Source organism: Ischnura elegans, chromosome 1 (assembly GCF_921293095.1).
Source record: "Ischnura elegans chromosome 1, ioIscEleg1.1, whole genome shotgun sequence".
Taxonomy (NCBI): domain Eukaryota; kingdom Metazoa; phylum Arthropoda; class Insecta; order Odonata; family Coenagrionidae; genus Ischnura; species Ischnura elegans.
In genome coordinates this window covers 157,646,576-157,667,478 of record NC_060246.1, presented here as the reverse complement: position 1 = coordinate 157,667,478, position 20,903 = coordinate 157,646,576, and the positions used below count along the sequence as shown (strand labels likewise).

At 40.1% G+C, this 20,903-nt stretch overlaps 1 protein-coding gene across 1 annotated transcript in view; it reads right to left on the bottom strand.

Annotated features, from left to right (window-relative positions):
- LOC124170734 overlaps positions 1-444 on the bottom strand; it is a 65,425-nt gene extending 64,981 nt beyond the window's left edge. The window contains exon 1 of the mRNA XM_046549677.1: positions 84-444. Coding sequence (XP_046405633.1) covers positions 84-162 — 79 coding nt within the window. The 5' untranslated portion in view covers positions 163-444. The remainder of the gene's footprint in view (positions 1-83) is intronic.
- Between the last annotated feature and the right edge of the window lie 20,459 nt (positions 445-20,903).

The following is a 20,903-nucleotide window of genomic DNA, read 5'->3' as shown; positions in this document are numbered from 1 at the left end:
TAGATTAAACATTGACAGCCTTGTGTGTCCGTAGGCTAACATGAGAGTATCCCCTCTACCCGATATCCGGGGTCTCGACTCACCTCTTCCCGTTGTTGGCCGCACGTCGACAGTGAGAAGCAGCATCAGAAGCAACAGGTCCAACAAGTCTAGGCGAGCCATTGCGAGGGCCTCTCTCCACCACCCGTCTAGAATATCCCTCCCCGATGATAGAGGAGACTTCCCACGAGAAGATTCCGATCAATGGCCCCCAGCATGGCGGGAGGACACACTCATTCCGGCTCTATGCTTTCTATCCACAGTGTGCTTCTTCATGTGATAATCATTGCACTACACTCTGTTCATTTTATCTCTGCGGGTGAGCTGGTGTGGCTTAATCAGCTGGAGATGAGGGGGAGGAAAAGTTTCTCGACACGTGACTTTGCCTTTGCCAATCAGCAAACAGTAGGCGTGGCATCAGTGAGTCGCTCTCAGACCTCCGCCGAGAGAACATCGTGAATCTGCTCGTGGAGCAGTGTTGCCAAACCTCACGCGTTCTCCTTGTATGCGACTAAGTATGCCTTCCACCAACGGTGCCTCATGCAGCGCGGTAGCTGACAATGCCATGGGCTTCTGTGAAAGGATTATCCCCAATGCCTTCCAAATGAGTAGGTATATTGTCTCGGCGCCGGGGCAAAATACCTGTGGCCACCTATGACTCACACGTTTTCAGTGACAAAGTAGGGCGGCTATGTACATTTGGCAACGCTATGTTCGCTCCTCCTCTCTCTCTCTCTCTTGGTACTACCCCTCCCCTATCAGCGAAGCCTTCCGAGAATGTAAGGGCACTCACGAAATCTCACCCGCAGACATAAAGTGAATAGACTATAGTCCCAGCGTGCTCGCCGCCTCTCCCAAGTGATCGCCAAGTCTCCGTCTGTTCCCTCCATCCTCCATCTCTTCCTCGTTCTCATCCTCCTCTTCAATTCTATGGTTCATGTGGCGTAGAAGCGAGGTATCCGCACACTTATTTGGCGATGATGGAGCAAACCCTTTTTTACACGATCGCAAACACACCGGCGACTGTCGGAAGTGGCGGGTAAACAGCAGCTTGCGTGCGGCACAGTGAAACACCAAACAGTCGTTTCTCCTCTTTCTAGTTCCTCCCCCGCGTAGTTTATTATTTCTCCATCCAATCCTCGTTTAAAACAAAAAAAAACCGCGATCGACTCCGTTGAATGTTTCCTGTGATACACCAACGCACTTTCCCGTCTCCCTTTTGTCGTCCGAAAACGTTTGTTTTATTCTCTCACATAACCTCGTATTTTTTCAGTGTTCGCACAAAAACCATGAAGCCGTCCGCCTCCCTTCTGTTGCGGCGTCGGTGTTTATTCGCGTCGGACAACAAAACCCTCTTCACAGCCACTTTGAGTTCGTGCGAGCTGTTGTGAGGATGTGGCGAAGGAGAGCGGGGACGCAGCGGTGTCCACTAGCGTGCGGCCACGTGGGGATCGCCGGCGCCAAGAACGAGCCCCAGCGGTATGTTTGGCTCCCTTTATGAAAATTTTATCCACTCCACTTATTATCCACTGCAAAAATCACATCCATTCTTTACTTATTTCCGGAGCCAGTAGTAGTGAAATAGTCACGATTAACGATGCCTTATGTGGCTACTAAAGACATTTTCTTCCAAAGAAATTCCTCACTGTTTCTATGTATCGCTTCCCCTTACCCTCTGCTATCGTGGCAGCTTAAAAGTAGTTTATTCTGGATGGGGGATTTTGTTTGCCTCGTGAAATGTAAAGGACACGTGATTTCAGACGGCGCCGCAGGGTCCGTGAGGTTAATAGAAACGGCTAAAGTTTAATAATATCGCCGGCGTTTCGTCCCCCGGCGTCAACTTCCTCCCTTTTAACTCGCGGAGAGCGGTTCCGCTCCCGCTGGGCGCGGCGAAACTTTGCCAGGTGCTCGGCGGAGCGTATCGCGGCCGAAAGAGAGACGGTTCTCTCGGGTCCGCAGAGAGAGGAGTCCCCGGGGCGAGTGCGGTGCGCCTCAAGCTCACTTCCAGATGCTATTCCTCGTTTGACTGACACTATACATTGTGCATTCTTCAGTCTAACATAATTTATCCACGGATCGGAGGAGTGGAACCATGGAGAAGTTTCCGGAAGAGCGAACACCCATGCTTCGAAGTAATGTCTCCCACAAAATATTGTGAGAGAGGACAGAAGAAAGACGCTGCGACTTCACTCAGCCTCAATAGGGTTAACCCTTCGAGTTTTTTCGAGGAAAACACACATGTGGCACTATTTTTTTCAGCTCGATTTCAGTTTTACACACACACACACGCATCAAAGTGATGAGTTCCCTTGGGCTATCACCGGTTGTCACCCCGAGGGAACCAGCCCAAATTCCGCCGCGGATGTTTCACCGCTTGTAGTCTCCTATGTTGTTTCGCTGGAGCACCGCGTCGCCGCGAGAGGACTTCGATGAAAACGGGTCGAGTTTCACCACGCGACCGCTCTCCTCGGCCGACACTGGGCGAGTGAGTTAGAAGCCGAAGGGAGGAGGCATCCCCGTCCCCGACATTCCCCTCCCTTCCCCTTCATCCCGGCGCACGCGCCGAAAACGAAAAACAGAGGCGGCGGGCGATACATACGCACAGTGTCTACGATCATGGATCGTGGAATGAGGGTGTCCTTAGGGTGAGGGGTTGAAGTATGACGGGCGTGTTTTGGAGCAGGTGTGAGGGTAGGGGCTGCCTCGGCACACTGGGGTCCCTGAAACAACAATATGCATGCCTAAACAATGGGTGCGAGGGTAGCGGAAGTGTATCAATGGGGAGGTTGCGACCGAAATTGAGACAGGGATAGGTGGCGATGCGATGCGCGGCAATTGAAGAGGGAGCGGGGAGAAAAAATGGGTTGGGATGAATGAAGTGGTGGGATGATTGTGATGACAGGCGCGAGATTTAATAGGGAAGGTTCAAAGGCACAGCGGGAGCAAAAGACGGACACACTGCGGCCGAGGCGAACAAGATTCATCCTCTATACAATATGCATTGCTAAAGAAAACAAGGAATTCGCGTATAGGGATATAGGGATTAAAATTATTTCATTCTCTCCACTCTGTTATGTCACATGAATGAGTTGCATGTGTCTTTAACACATAATATTACTTTCGTACTGAATTATTTTTCCTTGATTTTTCAGGCTCCAGTTAACTGAACTTTTAGCTTTCACTTTCAAAATGAATTACAGCTAAAAAAAACTTGTATCATGCTTCAAATGTTTGACTTGCTTTCAAATCGGATTTACTAAGCGATTTTTTCCTCATATCCACTAAACTGAAACGATTGATGAAATAAAGGGCATAAGTGAAATATCTTGGAGCGAATATAAGCGATTACAATCAATTGTAAAAATACAACTATAAAAGGCTTTTCATCCATCATCTAAAAAATTACTAAGTTTTAACTTACAGACCGTGTATAATTCTTACAAATTCATTAGAGTCTGTGAATAAATTTAAGTTGAGAACAAACTTGTGATAGCGTTGATCATTCAAAATTAAGTTTTTCCTAGTAAATGATATAGGAAAACTTGAGTTAGTTATTTACAATACAAAGGGCAAATTTTCTCATGGTTTAGCCAATGTCTTCTGAAAATGGGTAATGCATCTTGGGAGACACATTGCATTATTTAGTAAGTAATCAATTTTTTTTAAATAAATTAATATTCACTATCATTTTTATTATATTTACTATTCATAATCTAATATTTTAACATCAAATTTAAAATCAAATGAAACCTATTAAGGCTTAAGGCACGACAGTCTCATTTTCACATGATGAACTTCAAAGCCCGACAGACTTCTGGGGGTTCACATATTCGCCCATTTGAGATCGACATTTCAGAATCTTTAGTGCATATGTCTTTTATCCCGGGAGGACAGAAAGGGGGAGGAGAGGCTAGAGCAAAAATCAATCACCCTCCGTCTCAGCTAGCACTCGCCTAAGTCAGCATGGCAATCATTATCTAGTGTGGATAGTTTTAAAACCACGCTCACTATTTCTTGGCTCGTTTAATTTTTTCCATTTGCTTTTAACTTCATTCTCTGATTGCTCCAGGAGCTCTGTTAAAAGAGCTTTATTAGTATTTGTGTGTGCAAGTAATCACGCTCTTATGTTTGTTTGGCAAAGCTCCATCCACGATAGAGATTATTAAATATTCTACTTAGCCCCTTCAGCCATTTTGAAGGTACTCCAATCATTATGAGAGCAAAGATAATTATTAGTATTCCTCTCACACGTTAAACTTGTGTTAAATATGTAGTAATCATTTCATATTATCCATTTCATCTTACTGAATGCATTCGTAGACACTGCAAGATAAATTGGTTCTGATATTATTTTACGCATGCCTATATTGTCATAACCGGTTAAATTTGTTATTACTCGTTGAGACCTATCCATGACAACCGTCTGCAAATAAGAATTTAAAAACCGTTTGATTTCTTCACTTCGAATCTTATTAAAATCAATTTTTAATTTGAGTTTATGGATTTGAATTTATAGACGAAGGATTCGAATCATTTCTTTGAATAATACGATGCATGTTTCTTCCACAAACGGGTTTTAAGACCTCTCAATCCAAGAAATCATCACAAATTTACACATTAGAGTATAATTCAAATAATTTCGAATGTAGAAATATTTACTACATTAAAGCGAAATCTGTGTGAGGATCCTGGGGTATCCTTTTTTTTGGTTTGACCCATTCACATAAACAAGCCTCATTTACCACAAGCATTAAGAAAAATAAAAAAGTAGATTTTTTTGCTAGGGCTTTTTTAAAATATTTAAGCAGGTGTCGAGCACTGTATTATGAGCATATCATTTTGTTCTATTTTTCACAGCTGTTAACGTAGCGAGTGCATTGTAAGGGTAAGTACGTAAACCGATAATAAGAGATACACCCATGCCGTGGGACCAAAATAACAGGTTGCTTCAGGGATACGAGGAATAAGGAGCATGAAGCAAGGTGACGGGCAGGGGTTGACAGTCCGGAGAGCAGGCGACGTGTTTCTGTTGAGTTTTCCATATATCTCTGCCAGGGCGACCTCTCCCGTCCACCGTCCCCAGTTTCCCTTTTTTCCTCGTGATGTACGAACGAAAATGACTTTCGACTCAACCTACTCGCTGTCTTCTGACGCATTTTTATTTTTTTATCTCGATCGGGGACAACCGTTACGCCCGAACCTTCCAGCCGTCACCCTGGGAAATTTCGGCGACCCCTTCAGAGAATTTCGTCAATTTACTTTCACGTGTTTTTTTCGAAGAGGAAAAATTTCTGGCTTCTTTCGCATTCATGACATTCCTTGAATGCTCACTAAAGAGTATCCAGTTTCAGGACCAAACTGCCAGATTTTTTTGTCTTTTCTATCTGATTCGGTTAAATAAATTCAGCCTCCTGAGAGGGAGGCGTTTTTTGGAATCCGTGAAACTAATCCTCGCATTAGGCAGTTTAGGTTACTTTAAAATCTCACCACAGTAAGCCAGCCTCTTCCTCTGAGTAGAAATATATTAAATAAAATGAACATTAAACGGAAAAGAGAAAAATGTTTTTTGCTGAGATAACTCCACACTTCAAGAACATTATGATGTCTCATTGACACTATGTATATTGTGAGCGCTTAGGTTAAGCAAAAAGGGCTGGGTCCGGGGAAAGCGCAGTAAGGGACAAGACGCAAATTCTGTTTAAACGCTTTAATTCACGCTCACAACGACTACATAAAATGTTCTCGGGATCGCCACCGGGTCAGGAACTGCATAACTGCCGACGTTTCGATGTCCGTCTCGACCATCATGCTCAGGGCTGTGAGGAAGTCTATTCGCCGGGAAAGCACTAAATCTTTCTTAACGACTACATGTTTACCATTGGATAATAACCGGCGAAAGACTCTCCGCCCTCAAAATTCACGCTCAGCGCCCGCGTCGTCCCGTGATACTCTCGAGGCCCTGCCATTGGCCGCGAATGTTAGCAGCATTTCATATCACCTGAGCAGCTTCACACGGAGAACGATGCCACGCCAAGACGTTGCAAGGGTTTAGCGAAAGCAACATGGAGCAGACGCGAGCGCTGACCAGAGGCGGATCTTTGGGGGGGGGGGGGCTATAGCCCCTCCCCCTTGGTTATCCAATTTACACCAGATAGAATGGTAATTTTTCCGACCCCCACTTAGCCCCCCCCCCCCCTTGTCCCTATCCTGGATCTACCACTGGCGCTGACTACCACGCACACGCTTAAAACATCATGGAATGGATAACCCGAATTTCGCTTATCACTTAAAATGAGTTAATTCGTTCTAGTTTATTGTTTCCCTATTGAATTCTCACTCAATGATGTATTTCTCGTATTAATACTCTTTTATTTTTTTGTGCTTCTCAAAGGATTTCAATTGCCCAATAAACTCTCATCCTTCATCAGATCAAATTATGACGGAAATTATGTTGCTGTTTATGTTTACTTTTACATATTCTCAAGGAAATTCTAGATTAATTTTCGAGGTAATTGAATATCAATACCCACTCTTCTTTTTCTTAAGGTAGAGAGTTCTCTAATTTTTTTCCGCTCCTTCTTTTCAACTCCTTCAATAGCACTTAGCTCAATGTTCCAGTCTTAAAAATACTTAGAAATGTTTCATTGCCCACTTGTTTCCAATATCGAGTGTCTTAGGCAATGATGGCTTTTCTTCGATGATGAAGTTTGAAAGGAGGTCACAAGAAAAGAAAATATAAAGTTTGTAAACGAAATAATGAAGCTTATAATGTTTGTTCCGAAGCAGTTGAATCCACGTTGATTAACTTTTATAAATGTTTGTATGTTGTAAATGCATTGAACTATGACATATATCTTTATCCACAAACAGAGGTTCTAGATAAAGATGGTAACTCATCATCATCACCATCATTGGTCAACAATCCTAGGATTGGTTTGACGCAGCTCTCCACTCTATTCTCCTTTCAGCTAATCTTTTCACACCTACGTATTTCTTCTCTTTCACATCTCTCTTCACTTGTTCCATATATTTTGTTCGAAGTCTTCCTTTTCCATTCTTACCTTCCACTTGTCCTTCGACGATTGTCTTCATCAGGCCATCATGTCTCAGGATGTGGCCTATAAAGTTGTTCCGTCTTCTTATTAAGGTTTTCATGAGGCTTCTCTTCTCTCCTACTCTTCTTAGGACTTCTTTGTTACTAACTCTGTCGATCCATTTGATTTTCATCATTCTTCTGTAGCACCACATTTCGAAGGCCTCTATCCTTGCTTTCTCCGCTGCGGTCATTGTCCATGCCTCACTTCCGTATAGGAGCATACTCCAGATGTAGGATCTTATAAATTGTTTCTTTACTTCCATACTTAAGTTTCCTGCTGTAAGCAGGTCTCTCTTTTGGTGGAATGCTCTCTTCGCCTGGGCTATTCTGCTGATGATTTCTTTCTTGCTTCTCCCGTCACTAGTTATCTTGCTTCCCAAATAACTGAATTCATCCACCTTTATCAGTTTTTGCTTCTCTATTTTAATGTTAGTCTTGACTTCTTCTCTTCTGTTGCATACTAAGATCTTGGTTTTCTTTGTGCTTATTTTCAGTTGATATCTACCCATTACCCTACCCATATTAACTAGAATATTTTTTAAATCCGTCTCTGTTTCTGCTATAACGGCTATGTCATCGGCAAATCTTAGCATGCTAATTTTTTCTCCATGGATATTCACTCCCAATGCATTTTCTTTGATTTCACTAATGGCTTTCTCAATGTAAACGTTGAAAATTACGGGTGACAATGTACAGCCTTGTCGCACTCCTTTCCTAATTCTTGCCTCTTCACAGCTGGGCCCTGATTTTATCACCGCTACTTGGTTTTTGTATAAACTGTGGATGATTCTTCTGTCATTATAAAGAACCCCAATTTCCTTTAGGATTCCAAGCATTGTGCTCCAATCCACGTTGTCAAATGCTTTCTCTAAGTCCACAAACGCAATGAACGTTGGCTTGTTCTTTTCCATTCTCTTCTCTATGAGCAGTCTTAGGGCCAATATTGCTTCTCTTGTGCCTTTGTTTTTTCTGAATCGAAATTGGTCCTCATCCAAGTACTCTTCTGCTTTTCGTTCCATTCTTCTATAGATGATCCTTGTCAGTATCTTCGACGCATGTGTAGTCAGGCTAATGGTCCTAAAATCTTCGCAGTTCTCCGCTCTTTTCTTCTTAGGGATAGGGATTATAATGTTCCTCTCAAAGTCCTCTGGTATCTCACCTGTCGAATACATAAATTCACTAAAACCCCACTCCCGACTCACTGACTTACTGACTGATTCATGCAGATGTTGGGGATGAACAAGACGAGATACGACAAAAAGTCACAGATTCGACTTCCTCTAAAATCTTCTGATACCCCAATAAATTTTTCTGCACACTAAATGTATTGTCAAATACAGTGAAGGGGGATTTTGAGGATCAAATATCAATTTTTCAAAAACCATTTTTCGAGTCTGGACCACGCAATACCTCAAAAAACCAACTTTCAGACCGATCGCAGTCGCTTTTAATTTTTGCCAAATACTGGAATTTCGGGAAGTATTAACTCGATAACGGGGGGAGATACAGTGTCGCACCAATTGGCGATGCAAAGATTACCGCAGCGCCCCTAGCGGCCGCGCCTGGAATCACTCTAACTCAGACACTTCATCCTTGGTCGCAGTGACTGCATGTGTTTCAACGTGAAAAGCGTGAGAAGACGGTAATTTCTTGAAGATGTTATCGGTTGTGGACGCCAATGAAAGCAACCTCAGGGTATGTGAGGCCCATGCGTGAGGGAGAAGAAGTTTTAAATGCTGGCTTTGTGATTTCGGTGAGGAAAAAGAGTCGGTGGTTCATGTGCAGGCTTTGGTCCTTCGCACCTCGGGCCTGACATCTGAGCATCCGTATTCCGTGGATTTGTGGATTGATTTATCTCAGAATTACGGCGATCGGTTATCGAGGGATCAGAGTTTAGAGCGTGGCTGTATTGTTGTGTAACTTTTTAGTACTGGCGCATCATTAACCTCCTTTATACACTTCAGATGCCCCTGGTAGTGAAATATCTATGTTTTACTCGGGGATTAGAGTGGGTGAAGGACTTTCGTTCTGTACTTCCTGATCCTCCTCCTCTGCGTCTCAGGGCTTCCATATCATTAGTAGTCTCTCGAGGTGATTTCGAATGTGGAAGCACTCACCCAGATAAAACTCCAAAGTTTGGATGCAGTTCTGCTGGAATTTTATGAGCAAAATGTTGCCGTGATCTAAGACCAAGTGGCTTTGCTCTTGGCAACCCCGCAGAGGACTGATGCTTGGTTCAAAGGAAGAAATATGTCTATCCCAGCATCTAAGGCATACAGCCAGTCCACTTATGCGGTAAATCCTAAAGCTAACTGGAAAAAACGTTAAGCAGATTTGTACTACAGCAATTTTACTGGTAACAAGTACACAGACAGAGGCAACAAACTTGAAACTGTAGCGAGAAAGAGGTATGAGAAGCTTGAGGGTTGTCAGGTGGTGGAATCAGGACTTCTAGTCCGTCCAGAAATTCCTTGGGTGAGAGCAAGTTTGGATGGAACAGCTTTGGTTGATGGCAGGTTAGCAAGAAATGTTGAAATTAAGACATTTAAGGATGGTGAGACTTTGACGGCAGCTGAGTTTTTGGATCAAAGAGCAGTGAAGACTTTGGACAACAATGTTAATTTGAAGAAGAATACTGACTATTTTGCCCAAGTTCAAATAGGTATAGCTTTGAGTGGCATCCCAGAATGTGATTACATTGTATATTTTCAGGCTGGTAATGATTATCTTATAGTACGTGTTCCTTTTCATTCGGATTATGTGTTCAATATCCTAAGTAGATTGTGTGATGTTTATTTTGATCATTTTCTTCCTCTAATTATGGAGGATCATTATGCTAACTCTTAAGTCTCTCTTGAGGTGCTTTTTCCTTCAATTTTTTTTCTCCTGACATTTGTCATAGAGCTGATTTTTTTAATACAAACTGAGTCAACTTATGTTTACATGTTTGTTTTTCAGTTTTAGTGTTTGTCATTGTGTTTTTTTGTATTCTTGAACTATTTTGATTTGTCCAGAAATATTGTCTTCACCTAGTTTTTTTTCTCTTGCTCAACTGTGATGATATAGTCTATGTATTTTGATGTGCCAGTATTAAGTTACCAGTGTGAAGTTTTATTTTCGATGTTTTACCATAATATTTTGCATTTTACCAATTTTTTGATCCGTAATTCCAAAGTAACTTTATTTTATGTATCCAATCAGAAAATATACTAGGATTTCTTTTGCAACTGCTTCATTTATGTTTTTCTCTCTCAAAAGCAGTATCTGTGGAGAAGTACGTGGTTGACAATTCCATATATAAGTTAATATAACACAAAAAAAGGAGAAAAGACAAATGTTAATGAAGAGTTCTTAGGTAAAAAGTTATCAGTTCTTATTCACACTTCAGTCTCTCTAGTCACAAACACAATACTTGTGTGTAATAGCATTACATGAACTTGTCAATATTCATGATTTGAGGTCCAAAATTAGTTAATCAACACACGATAAAAAGAATTTCATCTGCATATGGGAGTAGCGTCCATTATATTGGACCCAGTATCATTTCATATGCCCGCAGGCGTTGAATCACTCTCTCAACATGACCTCTAGCTCTGGCAATGTCAGCATCATCCTTAGACAACTGACTTTCTTCTGAAGAAATTGAGGGCGGATGAGTCTTATATTTCTCTGCAAGACAATCCAAGGACAATCTTACTTATGCACCTGCAAAATTACGTTACTTCAAGAAAATAAATTCAAAAATATCTTACCGGGCGACACTCATTTTCAATTCTGTATTCTTTGTCCAACATTACTCCATCTTGGTAGTCTAATCTATCCAACTCGCAGCTATCAGTGACAATAAACTTGTCCGAGGGTCGTCCACCATATAAAGAACTTATTTCAGTTATTTGTCCAGATGGGGCAATGCCAAGATTGACCTTCGCAGTGTGACCTCTCTTGTACTGGGAATACGTTAAAATTCTACAATCGAGACACTTGCATTTTTCTATAGGAATTTCCATGCAATCCAGTACAATCCTGGTGAACTTGTATTTTGAAAATGATGATGGTAGGTTTACTCGGATCGTAGCTTGATCATGCCAGGGTATCACTGACTTCAACACGCGTGATAGTAAAGGATATGTGTGCTTAAAATAATTTGTGGTTGGACACTCGTTTTCCCATCTTCAGTACTATAACCCACTTTTTCCGTAAACTTTCTTCCTTCGGAAAAAATGGAAGCTTACTTCGGGGGCATTATAACTTGAACACTGTGGAACGCTGCAGTACGTGGTGTTTCTAGAGTTTTTCTGGGAGTGCGGCACCGACAAATAATCGTGGTCCATGATTTCCGCAACGTAAACAAAGATATACGAGCAACGAATGTGTCTGAGCTAGAGTGCTTCCAGGCGCGGCCGCCAGGGGCGCAGGGGAGAATCTTTGCATCGCCAATAGGGTTCAACAAATTAATTAAGTCCTAGAAATTATAATACAATAAAATAACAAGTCAAGGCTTCGAAGGGATATGGAAACAGAAAGACAAAGGCATTCAGGTCTAAATTTCGATGGAACTTGAAATGATGCGAGGGCTATTTTATATTCATTTTCAGCTGATTTATTTCTTTGTACGCAGCCTACAGTATTTCTGGAGGATATCCTACCTATTTTTACCCAATCGCAAAAATCAAAAACTTTCCCCGCTGGCTGCCATTCGTCTTCCACTCTGGGGTGGAAAAGTATTACGTTACTGTTTTTCGCGGGAATTAATATTATTTTGCTATGAGACAGATTGTTGGAGATTGCGCCGCCATCTCTCGGAGTTACGATGGAAGCCTTTACCGCCGCAGCTCGTATCTCAAATCCTCCCTCTACGACTCTCCTATATTTTTTGCCCTCGAAGTTACTAACCCAGATTTTTTCAAAACACTCATTGTACGACAACACGGTTTTCCACATTTTTACCTTGAATCCAACGCGAATTAAAAGATTTTGTTACTAATCTCCCAACGACCTTATTTTAGGAAAAGCAGAGACAGAATAATTGGTGTCAAGACATTGAATACATGCATTTCCGGATTTCTCTTATTTCGTTTCTTTGCATGAGGATTAAAGTAAATAATTCACAGCTCATGATGCTAAAAGTATTCAGAATAAAGGAAATAGAATAAAAATCATAATTATGCAAAAATTCTCTTGGGAACGCTTGAATTAAACAATTTTCCTAATCTCTTGTTTGAAATGAATTGCTTGATAAATCCTACACAATTTCCTCACTTATGCAACAATTTTTCGGTCCATGAAGTTTTATTTTCAGAAAATGTCCCCACATAAAATCTTAATATGTGAGGGAAAAAAATGTATTTTTATTCTCATATCAAATTAAGAAGTTACGCTGGATTTATAAATGATTGATGCGCAAGCGTATAACTGTATTGGTTGCGAAAGCATGCCTGCGGGTGAGACCTTTGATTTTAATAGATGTCGGAAGGAAAATTTGAAGAAGACAGGAGTCGAGAGGGAAAAAAATAAAGGATAAGGCTTACAGTGCGGAGGGGAATGAGGGGAGGGAAGGTTAACCAGGAGGACAAAAGCGAGAAAGCGGAATTGGAATTTATTACAGGTGCCGGTAAAAACCACTCGGTTGAATGACGAAAGTGAAACGGGAGCTGAGCGGCCCTGGGGGCCTTGCGATGAGATAGAAACCCTGGTAGGAACACGAAGAGATGCGCGGGTGGAAGTGGGATATCAGGAAAACTGGGAGAGGGAAAGATTCCACATCTCTCCATTAAACCTCGCTCCGTTCAATTGATTGGGACAAAAGGACGAGAAAATAAAAGTAGGGGACAGGTACTATAGTATTGATTCAGAGGAAGGTTCAGGAGTTTACAACACTAGGAAGGAAGTTAATGAGAAATTAGAGAGGTTATATAATTTAGAGAAATGCCGAAAGAAAATTACCGAAAGAGATCGAATTACCATTTAAAAATTCTCGCTAGTCTACGTTGATGCTCTCTAGGAAGGAAGCAAGCTGTTTAAAGTACGGATAGGGAACACTTCCCGAGAAGAAGATATAAATCTTTCCAGGCGGAATGAATTTTTAAAAATATTAATTGGAGCTGGTGTTAGCTTGAGAAATTAATATTCGCACATAAAAAATTCATGCCCGCATTGAGCCAAAATACGCACCAACCAAGCAAGCTCGGATGTTTTTAGTCGAAGTTTATAAAGTAGTAATGAAGAAGAAGTGAGAGCAAAGGAAAAAATCATAGATATCTTTAACGCATTTAATTTCATCACTGCCTTCACTTATAGTACTTTTATGGCGCATGAAATATTACATTGAGTTTTAGGTGAAATAAAACTTGTGAATGAGTCCTGAGCAGTTTATCAGATACATATGGAATATCCTCAGGGACAATTTGTTCTTCTCAGAACGTTACTTACGTCCGCTGATAACCGCGTTTTTTGTCAACATTTCAATTGTAGACTAAATGGGGTCAAATAAGCACCTGAAAAAGCCCGAAGTAAATAAGAAACAGAGAATTATTCAATGTGATGGTGTTAAGAAAATAATATCATTATTTCTGTGTTCGATTTCGCACGATATAAGGTAGCTGTGATTAATAGTAAAACTGCCAGGAGTGAGTTTGTGTCAATACAAAATCCTAATTCTATTGAAATGGTAAAATTACTGAGGCAGCTATCGGAAATTTAATTATTGTAGATTTTGACTTCACAACACTTAAAAACATCCACATTTTTCCATTTTATGCTAATCCAGTATATTTTCATTTATTTATGCTCTGCTCTTCATTTTATAAACAGATTTCTCCAACGCCCTCCGAAAAGATCTTAGTTTGACATTTAATAGTGCTGCTTGATATTTTTTATTTTCATTTGATTAACACTCTATAATGGCACAATGTTTTCATTCCTTATATTTTGAGGAGGAGGAAATGCCGCCCTATTGCTGGAATTGAATATTGTCGTAGCCCATGATGATAAGACTTAAGAGCGGGATTCTTTCGAAAATGATTTGCTTAAAGGAATTCGTGGGGGACTTTCGGTCGTGTGGTATGGGGGAGGGAAAAAGAGGAAAGAGGAGAAATATCTGTGCCTGGGAGGGAAGAAGCAATTTTTTTAACATTTACACCTATTCCGCATATTTTCAGAGATTTACACCGCCGTTCCAAACATTGGGGCGCATATTCCTGCAAGGGACTTTTAAAATAATTTAGCTTTTCCTTAATTAGTTCTTCATATTTTCTTTTAAACTGGATGGTATTATTTACAAGCCCGTTTTTATGTCTCCTTTTGATTTTGAGAAAGCTTAAATTCCGCATTGTTGATGGAATTGGAGGTTGCCATGAAGAATAAGGGTGCGATTCATCAGTGATTGTATTTGCGTAAAAGAAGCGAGAATTCGTTGGGAGAATTCGTTGGCGTGGGATGGTGGGCGGAAGGTGAAAAAAATATTTGTGAATGGAATGAAGCGATCAGCTGAGGAAGGTTGTGCAGGAGAGATGGAAGGTATAAGGAGGAATGGGAAAAACGTGAATTATAACCATTTTACTCGAATTCAGCATATTTTCAGTTATTATTTTTTGTTCTTCTTCTTTTTTTTTTACTCCTGTTCTTCTTTTTGAAACATATAATTGCAAAGATTTTTTTAGATTTTAGTCCGACAGTAAATAGTCTTGCGTGAGTTTTTGTATTTTTATCTGATTAATAAAATAATAAGGGACGTTATGATTAGGTATGTACATTCCTTATGATTTGAAAAAATTATACGCCGCATCATTGCTTGAATTAAGAGATTGCCATGGGTCATGAAATGTACGCCTTTGGTGCGCAATTCTTCAGAGATTGTGTTTGCGTAAAAGAATTCATGGGAGAAATTCGTTGGAGTTGAATGGTGTAGGGTGGGGGAAGAAAGGTGAGCGATATATTTGGGCCTGGGATAAAGGGATCAGTTGAGGAATACACGGGCGAGGGATATGGAATGGAAGATAAATGGAGGGTTGAGAAAATCGCGAAACACATGGCAAGGAGGAGCGCGACGAACGAGATAAAGAGAAAAAGGGAACGAGAGGCGGAATTTTTGGAAGGATTTGAGAACTCGGATGATAAGAGGAGGAGCGGAAGAAGGCAAAGCCCCGGGGGGATGATGCATGGCTCATCTGCTGGAAAGTTGTCTCGAACGAGCGATATTGGGGAATCGGTGGAAATCACTGGCGTGGAGCAATAGCATACGCCAAGAGATCACGAATGCCTCTAATGCTATCGGAGGGTCTGGAGTTGGCAAAACCCTTGCAGCCTTCATGTTATACACACTGATATATTGAAAGCACTAATCTACTGAAAATGGTGTTCTCCACAGTTAAATGTTGGCCGATTGATTGTAAGAGACTCTTACGCGACTGTACGAAACCGTTTAAAAAAATTAAAAGAACTTCCAATACTTACAATTCAATACATTTCAATTATTTTCCCAGGCAATAAAATTTTCGACGGCATCGAATTGATTTATATTGTACATTGCACAATGATGATTTTTCAGCATCCGCAATGCACGATCATCTTTTTACCAGATCAGACGTCAAGTTAGTCCACCTACTTGATTGAAAAATTAAAAAATATTATTGACTCATCTTTTTCCGGAGCTACGATCCTCAGCCCCCTACCTCGTCTTCCTTGCAGTGAACTGATCGATAAAAATTGTGTCACTTAAGGTTTTTCAATCGTATTTTTCTTCTTTTATTAGCTTTGCCGACCAGTGATTTATTCTCAAAGTAGTATGCCCATGCTACTAAGGAGGGTAAAAGTAAAATCCTGAAACATAATCAAAAGCTCGATTGAAGATTTGAGAATATCTGTACTTATAGCACAATCAAGTTAAAAATGAGAAGTCTGGAATTCTATGCCACTTCCTGTTTGTTGCTTCATTAAATCTGATGATTCTGAGCGCCGTCATTGGTAGTTTTCCAAAGAAGTTGCTCTCATTCCTCAAGATGATTATTAAAGCATCAAATGAAAATGATTCCCATCCTGTTTTGGTTCTCGAGGAACATTCTTCCGCAGGACGAACTTTTGCCAGGACGAGAATTCTGGCTATGCCGTTCTAAGCCTTAAAGGGACTTTCCCTCAATGGACGGCACGGCAGTTAATTAAAACACCTTCCTTCATTCAGAATATTTTCTGCGCTCTCTTCTCTTTTATTATCCGACAATATCTTGGATTGACTATCCCTCATATCGAATAAAAATCCTATCCGTATACCGCAGGCTATAAGCTTAAGTTTACAAATAAGACCTTTTTTGAATGTAATAGAAAGTGTCAGAAATGTTAGAAAAATTAAAGGGTTTACAAGCATGAAAATAGGGGTATAATGGTTTAGGTTTTTAACGAAACTTTCACGAATTTTTCGCATCGCACCTAAAATGTAATAACTAGGCCAGGCAAGTAAGTAATATTGAGTAAATTCCACATTCTTGAAAAATTTCATAGATTTTTTCAGCTTCAATTCTTAAACATGAGTAGGTACTCTGGTAGCGAAAAAATGCATGAGGGAATGGAGCAATAAAAAAGTAGATTATAATGACTCTATAGTAAATTGCCTTTTTACTAAATACTTATTATGTTTAAGATAGTGGAAACCTAATGATTGTTTTACTCAGAATCAAAATGAAGAAGATTTGTTTCCTGGGTTGCTGAAGCTAGCTGAAGTATTGATTCCATGATAAAAAATGTATAAAAAATTTATTCGCATTCAATTAGTTCGAGTTAAGCAATCTTAAGGTATATTTGGCTTTATAATTACTTAATATAAAATTACCAATAAATGGATACTTAAAATGTTTCAATATAGAATCAACTGATTTGGGCGTTACTTGGTGGAACGATGAAATGTTCATGGTGAAACAAAACCCAGTACTGTTCCATAAACTTTTTATTATTATCTGTCAACTAGTTTCGACGTCTATACCGTCTTTATCAAGACTAACATAGCAATAGCGTACAACGTCCAGAGTTCCATATATAAGGCTGGACGTTGTACGCTTTTAGTCTTGATAATGACGGTATAGACGTCGAAACTAGTTGACAGATAATAATAAAAAGTTTGTGAAACAGTGCTGGGTTTCGTTTCACCATGATCTTAATATAAAATTGCCATCACATAGATACATTAAATCATCTTACTTAGACTTGATCCTCGTAATGAAAATGAATAATCTTTCCTCTATATCCGCGAAAAATATCTCTTTTTTTTTAGCACCAAGCATGTTCAACGCAGGTACACCAAGACGGAAGCGAATTCCTGGAAATATCCACATACCTAATGCGGAGGGTTTTCCTGGCCTGCCTCGCAATAATCCGAGCGGAAAGCATTAAAGAGATCCGGTAAAGATCACAGTCGCTGAATTTATATCGATGCCGCTGCGCGTGTTTCCCCAGCAACAACTGCTCTGCCCTTTGTTCCGTCTGCCTCTTTCTCATTCCTAATTGGAAACGGCAATGGCGCATTCCAGAAAACATCGAAAGATTCAGCCCACTGTTCACTCTCTCTCCCTCAATTTCTCATCTCCCCTTCACTCTCTCCCTCTCTCACCCACAATAACCTCCATATTCCCCTTTGAGAGATCATTGGCCGACCAAAGACGGATCACAAATATCCCATTCCATTAGTATTTCTTAATAGCAACGAAAAATAAACCCTTTAATATGAATAAACTCTAGGATCATTCGATCAGTAATTAAAAGAGGTTTTCGAAGTCGGTCGTATGCTTTGATAAAGCCTGGAATGCAATGCATTTTCTTTCTCATTTTTATGTCTCTCTCTTTCACACAAAAATTTAACTTCTTGGACATTGATTTCATACATATGATTATTTTACTTTGTCTTTGTGTCGCGTCAAATCATTAATTCCATATTTTTTCATAAAATAGGCTACTTTTCATAAATCTTTCATGGCGTAATTTTTATCAAATCCTTAATAGAACTTCAAGGAAATTAATCATTAAATCCCATCTTTCTAAGTTTGCAGATCACCGCATGTATCGTAATATGAGTCTAATCAACTTTGACGGATTCCCTAAAACTTTAATTTACGAATTTTTATCCGTACGTGTGCCATATCCTCCCTCAAATACCTCATTCGGATTCGCTAAAACAGGACCAGTACACACAAGGAAGGAAAACATTCAAGAGCCCATGCTTTGCATCCTCCTTTTATACATGCGTGATTAACTCTCCCTCCGCCTCCCTTTGTTCTCGGCGGTTCCTTTCTCTCGAGAGATTAACGACCACCAGTTGGCGCATGAGTAAGTCTCCTGGGATTCATAGCATCCCTCCTATTATATAGCAAAGCTCTGTATTTCACTGAAAGTTCATTCAAAAATGTGTCAATGGATGCACTCATTTGGTGGGTTTCGTTAAAAGACTTTGACAGATGCCTTTGATGTCCTCTTCGAACGGACGTCCCACAAAAGGTCTAAGTTTAGAAAAGACATGGAAACGAATAAATCAGCTTCCGAAATTCACCATAAGTCTAATTTAGTGTAAATGTTCCAATCCGTCCCCAGACGACCTTTTTCTCATGGTAGCACTGGCGTTCACTGACCCATTTAATTATTAAATTACGGGTTGCTCCGAAAATGTTAACTGCTACTTTGTAATACCATGAAAAAAGACTTTATTTTCAATTAAATAGCCCTGAATTTCTTCTCCAATAATAAATAATATTTCGGCGTCAGCGTAATCATTTCGCCTTTCAGCTGAAATGCAAATTGCACATATATTAGCTGAAGTCATCGGTTACTTTCGCACTTCGGCACCAAGGGAATGTGACCATATCTGTTACGTCCAACATGCATATGTCTTACACTAATTACTATGGGAAAGAATGGCCCTTGGGAATTTCAACTCATGGGTGAAGGCGAAAGATACCACCGGGGTAATTGTAATGGGTGAAAGCTATTTTCTGCAGGAATTGGGTGCGAAAGGAGCTATTTCCAAGGATGTGGTCCGGGCTCTTTCCCACGGGAGTCTTTCTCCGGAATCCTACTCAGACCCACTCCTCTCCAAGATATTAGTGAAGGGAGCGGAAGCAAGCTGACGGCTTCCCCCGTCTGTGATCCGCGGCCTTATTACCTTAATCGCATTCATTCCCACCCTGTCGCGCGATCCATTCTGTCGCTCTACACATCCGAAAGGAAAATGCTATCTGCCATTCACCAGCCAGCCATCTCGTCGTCCTGAGCCCTATTCCCTTCGGTAAACCAAACGTGAGAGGATATCCCGTTATGAAATTTTAAACTATAAGATCACTGAAAAATTTTAGGTTTTCCGGCGTATAGATAGACGAAAAATTTCTCGGGATTCCCACCGGGTGTGGCATTGGGTTAATTCTCCCAACGTTTCAATGGCTAAGTCTGCCATCGTCTTCAGGGGTTTACTTTTAATGGTACTTTTTTACGGTACTTATTTATTTATTCATATCCCTGGTTGCCGTTATTGTTGTGTGCGGATGTAGCGATTAATTATGGCATTCCAGGCAGTGCTCAGTTGGAAGCCTTTATCTTTGATTAAGCTCTTCTCCTCAAGGCTAATAGCAATTGCCTCCTTTAAAATTCTATCCCAATCCCAAGACACAGGAATCACAATTCTCCAACTTCCTTTGTCATGGCCTGCAGAAGATTCGGGATGAAGAAAGACGGTTGAGGACTTCCAATAAATTATTTGATGCTCTAATGGAGCTCCAACTGGAGGATATATTAGAGGGAAGAGATTAAAAGTTTTTTTGTATTTATTTAAATTTTTAGCTGCATAATTAATTTTAACTGTAATTATTAGCCTGAGTATTAATGGAATAGATTACAATTGATGTTTTTATTTCGTAGATGTAATTAATTATTAACAAACTTAAAGCTTTCGTTGCACATATCATGTGGCATAAAAATTATTCTTTTGTGTAATTAGTATGTATCAGAAATATTTCCTATTTTAAGTACTAGTGTATATTATATATTCCATTTTTTCCTGTTACCTTCCTCGATAAGAGTTTATTGCAGCAAAATATTTTGATTAATAATGAACATTAGTCTCAATTACATTAAATTGAATCAAGTAAATGTGGGTGTGAATTGTTATTTCCAATAAACAGACAAATTGGGCAATAAAATATTCTGAGTTTCAGCTATTTCAACAGGAAAATGCAAGTTATAGTTTCAATCATACCTTTTAGTTTACATGTTTCCCCTATTGACTGAATCATCCTGCCAGGGAACTCGTCCAGCACCATTAAAATATCTAACAAATTCCTCTCTAATGTCATAAGCATGGTCCCAAGCTCTATTTCCACCAATAAGACACCTAATTGGCTGCAAATTTTGAACCCTCTCGTTATCTTCATCTCCTAAGTGCACTGGTATTCTCTTCAAAGTGAAATTGTGCAGCAGACAGCAACTATCAACAATTTTATTTGATATAATACAACTTTTTCTCTAGATATATTAATTCTTGTAAGAAGCACTCTGTATTCATTGGAAAATAAGCCAAGGGCATTTTCTACAACACGTCGAGCTCGACTCAATCTATAATTGTAGTCTCGTCTTTGATTTTTCAGTTCCATCATCCTAAATAGCTTCATGAGATGCCAATCTAGAGGAAAAGAATCATCTGCTATGATGACATAGGGAAAGTTAAAGGTCTCATTTGGAAGGTATGATGCAGGTGTGAGGTTGATGAAATTATTACCCAAAGTCCTTTTCAGGTTACTTGCAT